A 14,570-nucleotide genomic window follows, 5' to 3' on the forward strand; every position below is an offset into this window, starting at 1 on the left:
CATTGTCTATAATTTAATTCGTTCTAAAGGAAATTTAATGTTAGATTTAGTTGAAATTATAGTAATGAGTAAAATAAAATAAAATAAAATAGATTGTTGGCAAATCAACAGAGATGATATAAGGTGTATATACTCCAAAACTCCATATTTGTCTTGGAGCAAAAGGCAATGCCAGACCATGAATTGAGAGATCCAGAACATGGCTGAAGAATTGTAAGATGCCATCGAATTCCTGGACCTCAGCTTATCATCACAAGTGGCTCAACAAGAACCATGAGAAGAATTGGCATCATCGGCAAAAGGGCAAGAACTGAGACAGAAAAGGAGGAGGAGAAGGACCAGAAGTCTGGGAAACATCCCTGGTCAACTGTTCTCAAGAGATCAAGGTGGTTATTCTCAACTGCCACCCTCTATTCCCGGGAACAACAAAAAAAGGACTGCCAAGCTGTAACAAAGGAGGAATAACTCAACGGGAAAGGGAAGAAGCAGACAGAGAAGGACGCAGGGAAGAGAAGAGTGGAGGAGGAGTAAGAGAGAGCAACTCCTCCCTCCTCCCTCCCTCTCCCTCTCAACTGCTCTCCTCTCCTTCTTCACTCTCTCTCCATTTGCTGAAACTGGTGCTTGCAAGAATGAATCGCATGCCGCCGCGATCTCTGTCACTGTCACAGTCAGATGACATCAGCCGTAAGCCCGGGCAGGTGCCGCCGGTGGTGGCGGTCGACAAGGATAAGAACAGCCAGCAGGCGATGAAATGGGCAGTCGACCACCTCCTCATCAACACCAACTCCATAATCCTCGTCCATGTCAGGACCCAGCCAGATCTCCTTAATAGTAGGCATCCTTCATGTTCAGCATCGTCATTCTCGATTGCTACCTTGCAACAACAAAAACAGACATCATGTTCTATCTAGTATCAGAATGAGCATATCAAGTTCATGTTATCCTTCTGAGTTTCATATCTAATTTGACAAGGTTTTCTTTCATTACTAATAGCTGAGTAATATTTCTGCAGGTGGTTTATCTGTGACCGAAGCCAATCAAGAAATGAGCAAAGAGCAAGTGGAAGCTGAGCTTACACAACTCTTTGTTCCATATCGTGGATTCTGTGCTCGTAAAGGGGTATGCTCTTGCTCCTTATGTGAATTAGAATATAATGATATCACTTAAACATCAAACAGATAAAAATTGGCTGAGGCAGAATAAAGCATGTTAGAATCTCATGATGCTATGATACTAACTTTCATATACAAAGTTCAAAAAGCATAAATGTCTGAGGCAGAGTAAAGCAAATTAGAATCTGATAACATCAGGAATATTAAATTTTATATGAAACAAGGTCAGCTGCTGCTTCCTTTACTCGCTCTGTAGTCTTCAGCGGTATGATGAGCCTAGAGCAAGTAAAATTTCACGGCAGGCACAGATGACTTCCTCATGTGGTGTCCTTGTCAACTGTTCATGTAAAATTTTACTTGCTCATCTCAAGTTCAAAAGAGTTTGACAATTTCATTTTAAAGATCTGTATTTTGATCACAAGGAACAAGTAGTTGTTGCAGAAAACAGAGCTAATGCTACATTGACATTGTAGAGTGTCTCTATAACATTGAAAGGAAGCATTATTCATCTATGGCCTTTTTATTTTGATGTGAGTTAGGATCTAGTTCTACACGAGTGTAATGACAGGATTGTAGTTGCATGATGATGACTGAAAGATGTGTGGAACCATGAATTTGGAAAATGAAGATGTTCATACATACCAGAGTACTGATCAGGTTGATAGTCCAAGATGATTGAATTACTCACCATTAATAACGGAACTTTTTGTTGAACTTCTTCCGGAAACAAACAGTTGCAGCTGACGGAGGTGATTTTGGAAGATTTTGATGTCTCGAAAGCCATCATCGACTACATCACCTCAAACAACATCCAGAATGTCGTAGTTGGTGCTTCAAGCAGGAATGCACTCAGGTCTCCCCGTCTATCCACAAACTGCAGTATTCCCTTTTTGGTTCTGAAATCCTTAAGAACAGCAGTTGCCCATACCTCCTTGCAGGAAATTCATGAATCCTGATGTCCCAACATGCTTGACAAAAGGTGCGCCAGAGTTTTGTGGAGTGTATGTCATATACAAGGGGAAGCCATTGACGATCCGGACAGCAAAAGTACCTGCTCCTGTTAACATTTTTCCCCCAAAGCAACAAATGGCTCTGGATAGTCCATATCGACAAGCTGAACACTTTGATCATTCCATTAGGTCAGCCACAGAAAATGCAGTAATCACTAAATACAGGTATTACTTACCTCAGTATTATGACTACTGCATTGATGAAATACTAGAAGAAAGAAAGTCAAAAGGTGTTTTGTTATAATAAATAAAAATATAATGTGTATAATTAGAAAAAAAAAAAAGAGGAGGTCGACTCAAAAAGGAACTTGCATTAACAACAGCAGTTGCTATGGATCAGACAAATATTGTCTATATAACAAGAAAACAAACAGTTCTAAATTTAAGATGACAGCTTGACTAAAGATTTTTAGTCCCTGATATAATTTTGTTCATGCATGCAGTTGTAAACAATCTAGGGACTAGAAGTTAATACTTTCTATGCAAAGGACCTAACATCAAGGACAAGGAATTAGGTTTAACTAGAGCTGTTGTAGCTCTTTATGGCTCATCACAAGAGCTAGTGGCAATTGGCTGAAAGTCTTCACCTAAACACTCACCATGATGATGGTAATAAGGATATCAGTATCCCTTATTTCCACAATCTGGTTGACAGAACTACGAAACTTAATTAGAAAAGAATTTTTCTGAAGCTACATCTTAAATAATTATATCTACTACATGCATGTTTTGTTCAGGAACCATGTTATGGCTCGATATATGTTTGCTGTCTTGGTTGATCAAACAGTAACCAAGTAGCTAGGAGTTACTTAAAAAGATCTAAATCCAGTCTTTTTATATGACAGGAACTCTGAAAGGCCTCCTGATTACATGCGGGGTAATAAGCCCCTCCCCACACCTAGGATGACATCAAATGATGCATATATTGACATCCTTGACTCCTCTGTCAGATCATCAAGGACCAACTATCATGACTCATACACGGGTAATATTGATTTCCCAGCAAGCACGAGCTTCCGATCTGACCTCAGTGATGCATTTGAGTTGGGATATACAGAAAGCCCTCGAGGTTTCCTGCCTCCAGCAATTAGCGTACGTAAATTAGTTTCTAATACAATTCAGGAAAAAATAGACTACAAGCTACCCTCTCAAATGGGCAGCCTGTTTTCATTTGCTGTTAATGGTACTTCACTTTTCCCAATTAGTCGATGAGAGAGGCTGAGGCTGAAATGAGAAGGCTAAGACTCGAGCTAAAGCAGACAGCAGAAATGTACAATGCAGCTTGCAAGGAAGCAATTATGGCCAAAGAGAAGGTGAGCTGGAATGCTGCTTTTATTCTTGCTTATCATCATCCCTTCCATTAATAGTCCTATGGTAGATCCGTGCTTAATTTTTAGTGCCATGCTCACAAGAAAACTTATGGAGGATGTTTGTGGACATTTTCTTGGTATTTTTTATATCTGATTTATTATTCCCCGTCCCACACACACGCAAGTTTATTTAATTGTTGTATTTGTGCTTGCTTACTTTGAAGTTTCAAACATTAATAAATTTTTTTTTGGAGCACTAGAAGTTGATCAGGTGTTGATTGGTTGGAACTGATCAGGCTAGAGAGTTGCAAAAGTTGAAGATCGAAGAAGCCCGGAGAATTGAGGAATTAAGACAATCTGAAGAGGCAGCCCTTGTGCTCGTCGAATTAGAAAAGGCAAAGTGCAAGGCTGCAATGGAAGCTGCTGAAGCAGCACAAAAAATTGCAGAACTTGAGGCCAGGAGAAGATACAATGCAGAGTTGAAAGCCAGACGAGAGGCAAAGGAGAGGAAGAAAGCAACGGAATCTGTGTTACGTTCTGAAATTCATTACAGGAAGTACAGCATTGATGAGATAGAAGTCGCTACAAACTTCTTCTCATCGGCACTGAAGGTTGGGGAAGGTGGATATGGGCCTGTCTTTCGAGCTACACTGGATCACACACAAGTTGCCATTAAAGTTTTACGACCAGATGCATCACAAGGGAGAAAGCAATTCCAGCAAGAGGTACAATGATCATGTCCAACACACTGGTTAAGGATAGAAATAGAACTATGAATTAACCAAAAAATTGACCGGTTCGAACATTTCTTCAGAAATAATAATAACCAGAATTTTATAGAATAAAAGAAGAATTTAACTAATGCATTTATATAAAAGAACAAACAACTTACTGATTCAGCATGCTCCATCTTTCTCCGGTAACTTTTTCCTGGTATTTACAATCTTCTTAAAGTTCTTCCATGCTTTTCTAGATCTGGATCTTCTGGTCTAATTCATATAAAAAATATTTAGCATTGAGCTATTTAGTGCTATCTATGATCATCTTGACTCACTAGAATAAGACCAAGAATTCATCTACATATATCATGAGAAATTGTGCAGGATTAAGGATAACATTTTTTTCCATTACAGTGTGATAGACATTTTGGACCTTTTGCAGAAACAAATATCTGCATAAGAAGCATATTGTAGTAGACATCTCTCTGTTATTCTCTCTTGAAGCTTCTAACACACCGAATTCTATCCATTGTGCCTTAATTTCTAGTTAAATTACCTTAATCCTAGATGTTCAACGACATGACACTATGCCAACCAATTAAAATTTATTATAATGTTATGAACTTCGTTAAGCTTCAGCCATTGCTAAATCTAAGTTGAAAATTTCTATCAAGCTGCTTATTCTAACCTTTGAACCATTTGGTCTACTGGAATTTGTTTAGGTCGAGATTCTGAGCTGCATCAGGCATCCCAACATGGTATTGCTTCTTGGTGCCTGCCCAGAGTATGGCTGCTTGGTATATGAGTACATGGACTACGGAAGCTTGGAGGACAGGCTCCTCAGACGAGGAAATACTCCCCCAATACCATGGGCTACACGATTCAAAATTGCTGCCGAGATAGCTACAGCATTACTCTTCCTTCATCAGACTAAGCCAGAACCATTGGTTCACCGAGATCTTAAGCCAGCCAACATCCTCCTGGACCACAATTATGTAAGCAAGATCAGCGATGTTGGCCTAGCAAGACTGGTGCCAGCATCAGTAGCCGACAGTGTCACACAGTACAGGATAACATCAACTGCTGGAACACTATGTTATATTGACCCTGAATACCAACAGACGGGTATGCTTGGTGTAAAATCTGATATATACTCCCTAGGAATAATGCTGCTCCAAATTATTACAGCAAAACCTCCAATGAGCCTCACGCATCATGTAGAGAGGTCCATCGAAAAAGGAAATTTTGCAGACATGCTGGACCCAGCTATTGAGGACTGGCCAGTGGAAGAGACTCTTGCATTTGCTAAGCTCGCTTTGAAGTGTGCTGAGCTGAGGAGAAAGGACCGACCTGATTTAGGGAAGGTTGTGTTACCAGAGCTCAGCCGACTGAGAAGCATCGGTCAAGATTACAAAGCATCTCGCAGCAACAACAGCAGACATCTTGGTGCTGCACCCAAAACATTTGACAGTATATCTAAGGGAGCAATGTCGCTCATCCATCAGGTTAGTGATGTGAGTTTTGACATGGACAGAAGGTTTTAGGGAGTTGCAGTTACATTGTTTCATCTAGAATGCTAGTAATTTTGGTTTGTTTCTGTTTTCCATAACAGGAACAGATAAGTGATTCAAATGTCAGTGAGTCATGGACCTATTCTACTGATGGCTAAGGAGAAAGCTTAGTGATTCTTTAGTGTCCAGATAAGGAGGGAGCTGAATTAGTAGACAAATATGCAAATAGATATGGCCTGTCGTACATGAAAAAAAAGGAAATGATGATCATTTATGCTCCATGTGGACATAAATTTGACTCCTTATCTGGTGAACATTGGAACCTCTTACTGCTCAAATGTCATTTAGAATAATCAAATTTATCATTGATATGGATGTACCTTCCTTTCTATAATTTGATTCTAAAGGTCGCACATGCAAGAATAGCAAGTTATCAAACTGCTTACAGATACGTACCGGTAACAGCCATTAACCATATGAAAGATGGAAATCCAATACAGTCACCTTTTCCCACTCTTAAGTTAAATCAATGACATAGGGATTCCAACATCCTACTCAAAAGATACATGTCGTTGAACTAGATAATAAATTCTGACTTTCACCAAAACAAACCGCTGTTTACATGTTCAACAATGAGAAGAACCATGCTGTCTTATTGGATAAAACGGCTGCTTCTCGATAGAAACAGTGACAAAGTCTCACTTGAAAGAAAGCATACATGTGGTTGTTTTCAAAATGAAGAGTGTATGCAAGGCAATAAGATTGCTAATAAGGCAGCGACAGACATCAAATTGAGTGATATCAAAGGTGCATCAATAATTTGCATGAAACTTCTATTTTCCCCAAACACAAGGATCATGACATTGTATGAAACCTTTCTCTTCCCTTGTGTTCCTTATGCAACCAGATAGAAGTCACCTCTTGGTTTATACATATATGTATGTATACATAGAAGCAAGATTCTAGACACATCACTGAGAAAAATTAGCACCATCCCACTCCACAACAGTGATGCACGATAGCAGCCTAGATGGCTAAAGAATCATAATTATCAAATAACCACAAGACTAATATATATGTAAGGCACGGACCCTAATTAAAAATTAAAACTTGCAGTGGAAACAATTCAGGACTTTTAAAAGAACTATTTTCTTTGATTGAGTCTAAAACTTGCAAACCTAAAAATTGCATACCTATTAGTCCCCTGGCTGATTTAGCAAGCTTCTTTCTCCAGATTTCACCACTGTAACTGTGATACTGGCCTACATCCCATGGGTCAAAACAACATTAGTCACCATGCAGTTCCCTACATATATCTGAACTTTTTTATGAATATAATCTCAAGACATTGTATAAAGATAAAATTCACAAAACAAGAACAAGATAAAGCAGTAAAAAGGTGCAGTTTTTACATAAAAAAAAAAGAAGACAAACCCACCTTTGATTGCTCCCTTCCGCACCATCACACAAAGGGAGACTGCACTTCCTGATCCACCCACAATGGAAGGGAAACCTTAAAAGATGATATGCTTATCCATTGATCTATGGAAACACTCTTGTACTGCATATCGAGGCCCACATCTGTATAATATATCTTGGTGGGAAACGGTGTGATCGCAAGCGCAGCTATGTCAATTGCAAGCGCAGCTATGTCGATTCAATGATACCTTCGGCTTCTTGAATGATTTAAACAAGCAAAGATGAAATCTTTCTCATCTTCTTTCCACAATCATTTCCAGAGCCCACCACTCGATTACTGCAAGATGAAAGAATCATGCTGCCGGTAGAGAAGGATCTTGTCACCCATGAAGCTGCTAAAGATGCCGAAGCTGAGTTCCTTCTTTGAACTCTTCCCCAGTAAACTCTCGAGTACTTCCTCATGGAATGTGGTTCACATAATAATTGCAGGCAGGAGAAAACAGTTGAACCAGCAATCAAATTTCATGCAGTGAGTTATAATCCACCTCATATTTTGGGGTGCAACCCACATTATTACAAATTCGATCATAGTTATTAGATGATGGCCACAGAATGCCACTGGACTTATTTCATGTCAAATACCTGTTTATTACATAGTCCACGCTATAACCAGACATCAACTGCAATCCATACCGCATGACACACACATAGATGACTGAGCACAACACACCTCACACTGCACTACACAAATACAGTGCAAGAGCATGCAGACTTAGACCTTTTCTCCAGGAGCAAGTTCCGCATTTTTGACAAGCGAATAGCCGTGACCATCAGCAACACTATCTTTCGCACCCTGGTGGATGAAGAGCCCATAAAACCCCCCAATAGCTACCGACACTGACATCAGCCAGACCAAGACACTTAGTAGCCACGGCATTATCTCTGCCACACGCCAGGCAAATGCGAGGTTGAGAGCCGTCGTGAGGACCCAAACCGCGGCCTTGAGCTGCTCCCTCTTCGCCGGCGCGCTCTCGGGGCTCAGTTTCTCGAACTGCTTGAGGCAAAAGAGAAGCATCACCAAGTCGACATAGGCGAATGCTATGAAGGCCAGCGTCGGGAGGTCATGGCGAGATCGGTAGGCTGACTCTGTGGAGTTATAGGTGAGGAAGAGGAAAGCAATGGTGGGAAGCCAATTGAAGACCCTGGTTTGGCTGCTGGGGCTGCTGCTCTCAGCTTGTTGCGGGGGTGACGCTGGTTGAATTCCGGGCTTGCATCCAGACGTCTTTGCCGATACAGGCATATCCATCGTCCTGAAACACAGGAGAGTAGATGGAGCAGGATGAATGAGAGGACATATATTAAGGCAATCAACCCGCAAGTTCGCCGAAGTTGCGCCCTCTGATAAAGTCAACGCAAAGACTTTCACGAAATTTCGTAGAAAGCGGTTTGCAACCCCCCGGAAAATTCCATCATCTCAAAGCCCATGGCCGGCACACATCCGTTCAATTTCCAGAGAAACGAATTGACAACGTGTGAGAATGAAATCCTAAGATGAATCGGCCTCGATAAACCATGTTTCACCCGATCTTGATCAAAGCCATTCAGAAACCAGAGCAGGTTCGGATAAAATGATGGTTCGATTCAGTCTTTTGTGCTGATGAGCAAGAAAACCCTAAGGAACGAGGTTTCTTGTGCAATGGATGAGATCACGAAAACCCCAATCGATCATGAAAACCCAAAAATCGAATTCTCTTTGGGCTGTCTTATGAAGAAAACCTCGAAAAGGAGCCCCAGAAGAGAGATTTCTACAGCACGAGGTGAAAAGAAAGAAGTTACCATATCCGATGGGACGAAAGGGGGGAACCAATTCATACAAAGGCTTCACAAAATCAAATCATGTAGGCTTCCAAGGAGGAGGCGAAGGGAGATTACAAGCCAACCAGATTTCATTTCGTAGAGCATCTTTAGGAACGAGATAAGGAGACACAGGAGGAAGAACCTGAACGCTGGAAGAAGGTACTACCATTCGCACGCAGTTCGTCGCCGCTGGGTAGCGATGGCGGTTATCAGAACTAGACTGTCGTGGTCGACGTATATATAGATATATATATATATATATGTATATATGTGTGTATATATATATATACATATATGTATACATATATGTATATATATATATATATACATATATGTATATATATATATACATATATGTATACATATATATACATATATGTATACATATATATACATATACGTATACATATATGTATATATATATATATACATATATGTATATATATATATGTATACATATATGTATATATATGTATACATATATGTATATATATTTATATATACATATAAACGGGGGCAAAGGCGAGTGCTCTTTATTCTGTTAATGCCAATCGTTCACTACAAGCAGTTCTCTCTTGGATGTTCTATTCACTGTTTTCGTCTTCCCGCTGCAGGGCCTCCGAGAGCGACGTTTTGTCGAGCAGGTGGTCGGCATGTACGTCAGGATCACAAAGGAGCCTGATTACCGAAGGAGTTGGCAGGTGAGTGCATAAGCTTGATAACTAGAAGCTAGTGACGTTTGATGGGAATACATGCATGATTAATGCCTGTTTTGAGATCAAACAAAAAGAAAATGTGCATAAACCAAAACTTACGCCAATTGTCTTCCCGTAGTTCTACGATAATGGACTGATGAAAGAATCCATTCACCTATTTACAGTTCAAATAAATTCTACGGAGCAGATATTCTACATTACATGCTTGATTTCCTCTGTTACACCATAAGAGCTGTGAAATTTCACATCCGCAGACAGTTTACTATTATTTGTGGGTTGTGAACAAGAAGTTCCAGAGAGAGAGGGAGAGGGAGAGAGATCATTTTCCTCATCCATGTACTCCAGTTATATTTCTGTGGACATTGAGAAGCTTATCTCTAGTTTCACTTAGTTCCTTGATGACATCTCCCATCTGCATTCGCTCTCTTGGATTTTCCTTTGAACAAGCAAGGCCAACATTGACAGCCGAAACAAAGCATTTCTGCACTTCTAACCTGTCCACGTCAATGTACACAACATTTTGCTCACCTTGTTGGCCATTCTCCACCAGAAGAAGATCAGGATCTAAAACCATGAGTAGATCTTCGATAGGGGTCATCTCCACATATTTATGAAGGCTAAGGCCATCCTTGAACATGTCCTCAGTAGGCCTCTTCCCTGTCAGCATCTCTAGCAAAAGAATCCCATAGCTGTATATATCTCCAGTAGTAGAGACTTTGCCTCCCATGGCATATTCTGCAATTCATTTACAAATGAAAGAGAGGTATCAAGCTAGCATTTGATGAAAATATCTGGAGATTTTGTAGCCAATGGAGAGGCCTATCTATTTCTTCTTGGAAACTGTAGAGAACTTAAATCTTTTTTTTTTATAAAAATTTGGTCCATGCTAAAAATCTCTTATACTTTCAAAAACTATGAAGGAACCCTCCTGATGCCCAAAATTAAAACAATGAAAAATCATGTCTCACAAAAGGTGAACGGCATCAACTATTACTTATACATATTAGCTAGAAGAAAAAGCCAGTGTTTTTCCAATGTCCTACTACCACTTAGGTTCACTTTGTTATCAAACCATAATATTGCCATTATCCTATCTATTCTGGGATCTTTTTTAAGCGCATTTGAATAATAGTTATAGCTTATGAAACACAACAAATATCTCCAATGTTCAACAATCCTAGATCATAGATTCACTAACAATGTAAAATAGTGACATTTGCAAAGTATTCAAGCACTTAAAATCCTGATATAAAAATCATATGTTTAAGAGCAGGGGTGGAAGAGAAATCTCCTCAAATTTGAAGTTTCACTCTTATTTTTTGTTATCTAGTTATCTCAAATTATGGACATTTGGGTGTTAGCTAGCTTTTTTTTCCTCCTCATTCTCTCTGTCATCAAGCACATATATCCCTAGTGGATTCTATGTAGTTCTGTAACACACTAATTTTTTAGGTTTTACCTGTTCAAACAACAAAAAGTGTCTCATGTTGTTTTACAAAAGCTAGATGTTAATTTTTATCTTTTAGTAATTACTTGTTGCTTTTATATTTAATTTTGTTCATTTGTTATGCTTTCTCATGCAAGCAATGAAGCATGCTTTGGTCATTATGGTCTAGGGAGTTACCCTAAAATTTATCTAACTTGATTAGGATCCACATGGTAAATTGGTTACAGGTAAACAAATCAAGAATGGCTAAAGCTATTATTCCTATGAATACACTTTCTATCCATGCTTATATTTATGGAGATGGAACTCAAAACTTGAAAAAGTAAAATTTTAGACAAGCTAATACTTCAGAACATTAGTTTATCTTCTGGTGATCAATGTTAAGATATTTTACCATTGTGAATTCTGTTCTCTTCTAGTAAACCACCAGATTCTGCTAGGTATTAGAGTAGTGCCATCAGTTTGATCATGAAAGCAACCTTACTGAGACAATTAAAAGCAGAAACATACCAAGGAATTGTTCAAACATTAACATGGATGGCATAAACATTTACATTATATTTTTTGGGCAAAATATCTCCTAAAAAATAATAAATCATACTTAAAACTATGTTCCATAAACGTAAAAATAAAAATGGAAATAGAAATGATATCATATAAATCATATTTGCATATTCAAACAAGAAATAGAGCAAAATTTTAAATTTATACCTGGAGCAACATATCCAATGGTTCCTTTTATTCCTGCGGATGTTGTACGGTTTTGGTCTGTGTCTGGCATTGTGCCTTGTAAAAACCTTGCTAATCCGAAGTCACCCACATGTGCACACATTTCTTGGTCCAGAAGAACATTGCTAGGCTTTAAATCACAATGAACAATTGGCATAGGTCCGTGATGGTGAAGGTAATCTAACGCAGAAGAGACATCTATTGCTATGCTCAACATCTGAGGAAGGGTCAATTTCCTCCTTGTCGATGCCTCAGATTCTTTGGGATGCAGCCAGTTCTCGAGACTCCCGTTTGACATGTAGTTGAGCACCAAAGCCTTAAAATCATTTCCTCTATTATCTACACTTAAGCATATAGTTAGAATCTTGACAAGATTGCGATGCCGGATGCTTCTCAAGGCTTCACATTCAGAGATGAAGCTCTGTGATGCTCCATGCCTTTCCAGATTTAGCACCTTAACTGCAACAGTAGTTCCATCAGCGTCCATAACTCCTTTGTAAACAGAACCAAAACTTCCCATACCAATCAGACTAGAAGCTGAGAATTCATCAGTTGCCCTTAGCAGCTCATTGTAAGAGATTCTTTTGAATTGCTCCTCCATAGAATTTGTAAATGAATTTTTCTTTTTCAGGTTCTTCGTTCTGTGCAGAACAGCAAGGGCGATAAGTAGGATTACCGCACACAGACCGACAGAGATGACTGGGATGACAACCTCGAGCGTGAGAGATTTATGCTTCCTACCAGATTGGATATGGCACGGGGGCAGGTGCAGTCCTTGATTACCCCCACAAAGCTTATCGTTTCCTATAACCGAGAATGCAGTGATGTTCCCGAAAACACCATCATTTGGCACGTTGCCTTCAAGATCATTGTACGAGAGGTTCAGGTGCTGCAGAGCAAGTAGGTCTGCTAGAAATTCTGGGATGTTGCCAGATATGTTGTTGCTTGAAAGATCTAGCTCGCTCAGACCTTTTAAGTTGCTCAAGGATTGAGGGATAGATCCTTGAAAAGAGTTGTCATGCAAATAAAGGTACTCCAAGCTCTGACACTGGCCAAGGGTTGTAGGGATGTCACCGGAGAGCTTGTTGTGTGCAAGAACAAGCGCACCAAGATTTCTCAGGTTACCCACTTGGAGCGGCAGTGTTCCGTTCAGCAGGTTATTTGATAGATTTAGGTATGTCGACAACGAAGAAATGCTGTAAAGCTGCATGGGAATCTGACCACTGAGCTTATTGTGAGAAAGGTCCATCTCTTCCACTCTCCCGCAGTTCCCTATGCTTTCAGGTATTCTTCCACCGAGATCATTATCTTGCAAGTAGATAAGATTCAGTTCAGTGAGGTTCCCGATGGAGTCAGGTATTTGTCCTGTTAATCTGTTTCCTGATAAGTCCAATCTGTGCAGGTTTCGGAGCCCTCCAATTGTGGGAGGAATCAGACCGGTCAGATGGTTATCGCTCAATGACAGTGTCGTGAGGTTGAAAAGATTTCCTATTCCTGTGGGTATGGTGCCAGAAATATGGTTCGAATCGAGAGTTATGGTGTTCAAACTGGAGGATAAATTGGCTAAAGAAGTTGGCAACATGCCGCCGAAGTTGTTGGTATCTAAAACTAATACATGCAAGAGACTGCAATTCGTCAAAGATGCAAGGAACTCCCAGTCACTGGAATCAGTAGCTTCGAGCTGGTTGTCGGAAAGGTTTATGAAGTAGATCTGTCGTAGATTCTCCAGGTGGGAGGGTACTGTTCCAGTGAAGTAATTGACACTCAGTTCCATGTCTCCCATATAGGACGCATTGGAAAGTGAAGCTGGAATGTGCCCATGGAAATGGTTGTTGTTCATTAGAAGCATTTCGAGGCTCGGAAGGGTGTCGAACATGGTCGCAGGTAGGGTTCCCTCCAGAAGATTGTTCCCGACGGAGAAAATATTCATGGAGGATAGATTGTAAACAGAGGAAGGAATCGCACCTGAGAGCCTGTTATAGGCTATCTGAAGCAGCTGTAAGCTTTTGAGATTACCGATGCTCTCGGGAATGCTTCCTTCTAAAGTATTGGATTGGAGGAAAAGAGCGAAGAGAGATGTCATGTTTCCCAAGGAAGGCGGTATGCTTCCGGTGAGATTGTTCTGCGCCAGATTAAACACCAACATCTTCGACAGCAGTCCGACATCCCTGGGAATCTCTCCCGTCAGCAGGTTGCTCCTCACAGAGACTTGTCGAAGATTGGAGCAACGAATCAAAGTGGCAGGGATGGGGCCTTCGAGATAGTTCAGGCTGAGGTCGAGGGCCTGCAGCCGGGACAAGCGTCCGAGCTCGGGTGGGATCAGTCCGTGGAAGTTGTTGTCACGGAGGCGGAGCACTTGGAGAAAAGTTAGGTTGGCGACGTGAGGCGGGATGCGGCCGACGAGCCCCGACGAGAGTAAGCGCAGGGCAGTCACCCTGTCGGGGTGCCGCCGGCCGCATCGGACGCCTTGCCACCGGCAGACATGGTTGGTCCGGTTCCATGAGGCCAAGGCTCCCAGGGGGTCGGAGACCATGGACTTGAAGGACTCGAGTGCGAGTCTGTCGACGGTCCCGTCTGCCATCGATGGAAGCGGTACCGAGACGACGCACAGCAGGAGGATGAGATCATGGAGGAGGAGGGATGAAGAGAAGACAGATGAAAGCTTCATCCTGCTAAAGTTGAAGGATCAGAAGCAACGCTGATTGGTGGCGGCTTCCGGTGCCAACCATATGTGTATATA

At 40.8% G+C, this 14,570-nt stretch overlaps 3 protein-coding genes and 1 long non-coding RNA gene across 4 annotated transcripts; 1 reads left to right on the forward strand and 3 right to left on the reverse strand.

The window, feature by feature from the left end:
* Positions 1–65: 65 nt before the first annotated feature.
* Positions 66–2,098, reverse strand: LOC135607380 (uncharacterized). The gene is made up of 2 exons (XR_010485163.1): positions 1,801–2,098; positions 66–874 (listed from the first exon to the last, which is right to left on the reverse strand). It is a non-coding gene; the product is annotated as an uncharacterized LOC135607380 (long non-coding RNA).
* LOC135607369 (U-box domain-containing protein 52-like) lies at positions 630–6,077 on the forward strand. Its single transcript, XM_065099140.1, has 9 exons — positions 630–831; positions 1,013–1,119; positions 1,847–1,965; positions 2,051–2,287; positions 2,968–3,214; positions 3,328–3,435; positions 3,729–4,157; positions 4,874–5,656; positions 5,764–6,077. The coding sequence occupies exons 1-9, from the start codon at positions 630–632 to the stop codon at positions 5,818–5,820; spliced, it is 2,289 nt and encodes a 762-aa protein (XP_064955212.1). The 3' UTR covers positions 5,821–6,077.
* Positions 6,078–7,584: 1,507 nt separating this feature from the next.
* On the reverse strand, positions 7,585–9,188 carry LOC103975436 (uncharacterized). The gene is made up of 2 exons (XM_065099147.1): positions 9,105–9,188; positions 7,585–8,391 (listed from the first exon to the last, which is right to left on the reverse strand). Exon 2 carries the CDS (start codon positions 8,385–8,387, stop codon positions 7,854–7,856), a length of 534 nt encoding a protein of 177 aa, XP_064955219.1. The 5' UTR covers positions 8,388–8,391; positions 9,105–9,188; the 3' UTR covers positions 7,585–7,853.
* A 561-nt stretch (positions 9,189–9,749) lies between these two features.
* Positions 9,750–14,498, reverse strand: LOC135607382 (receptor kinase-like protein Xa21). Its single transcript, XM_065099157.1, has 2 exons — positions 11,813–14,498; positions 9,750–10,389 (listed from the first exon to the last, which is right to left on the reverse strand). The coding sequence occupies exons 1-2, from the start codon at positions 14,496–14,498 to the stop codon at positions 9,983–9,985; spliced, it is 3,093 nt and encodes a 1,030-aa protein (XP_064955229.1). The 3' UTR covers positions 9,750–9,982.
* Positions 14,499–14,570: the final 72 nt, after the last annotated feature.

The sequence above is a fragment of the Musa acuminata genome, chromosome BXJ1-2 (genome assembly GCF_036884655.1).
Source record: "Musa acuminata AAA Group cultivar baxijiao chromosome BXJ1-2, Cavendish_Baxijiao_AAA, whole genome shotgun sequence".
In the NCBI taxonomy this organism is placed as follows: Eukaryota; Viridiplantae; Streptophyta; class Magnoliopsida; order Zingiberales; family Musaceae; genus Musa; species Musa acuminata.

Bases quoted from the DNA above. Each gene is read 5' to 3' on its own strand.
- LOC135607369 (XM_065099140.1), top strand. From the start codon at position 630: ATGAATCGCATGCCGCCGCGATCTCTGTCACTGTCACAGTCAGATGAC. The intron at 832-1,012 runs GTAGGCATCCTT...ATATTTCTGCAG, and splicing joins CCAGCCAGATCTCCTTAATA to GTGGTTTATCTGTGACCGAA. The intron at 4,158-4,873 runs GTACAATGATCA...GAATTTGTTTAG, and splicing joins GAAAGCAATTCCAGCAAGAG to GTCGAGATTCTGAGCTGCAT.
- LOC103975436 (XM_065099147.1), bottom strand. From the start codon at position 8,387: ATGGATATGCCTGTATCGGCAAAGACGTCTGGATGCAAGCCCGGAATT.
- LOC135607382 (XM_065099157.1), bottom strand. From the start codon at position 14,498: ATGAAGCTTTCATCTGTCTTCTCTTCATCCCTCCTCCTCCATGATCTC. The intron at 10,390-11,812 runs GTATAAATTTAA...AATGAATTGCAG, and splicing joins CATTGGATATGTTGCTCCAG to AATATGCCATGGGAGGCAAA.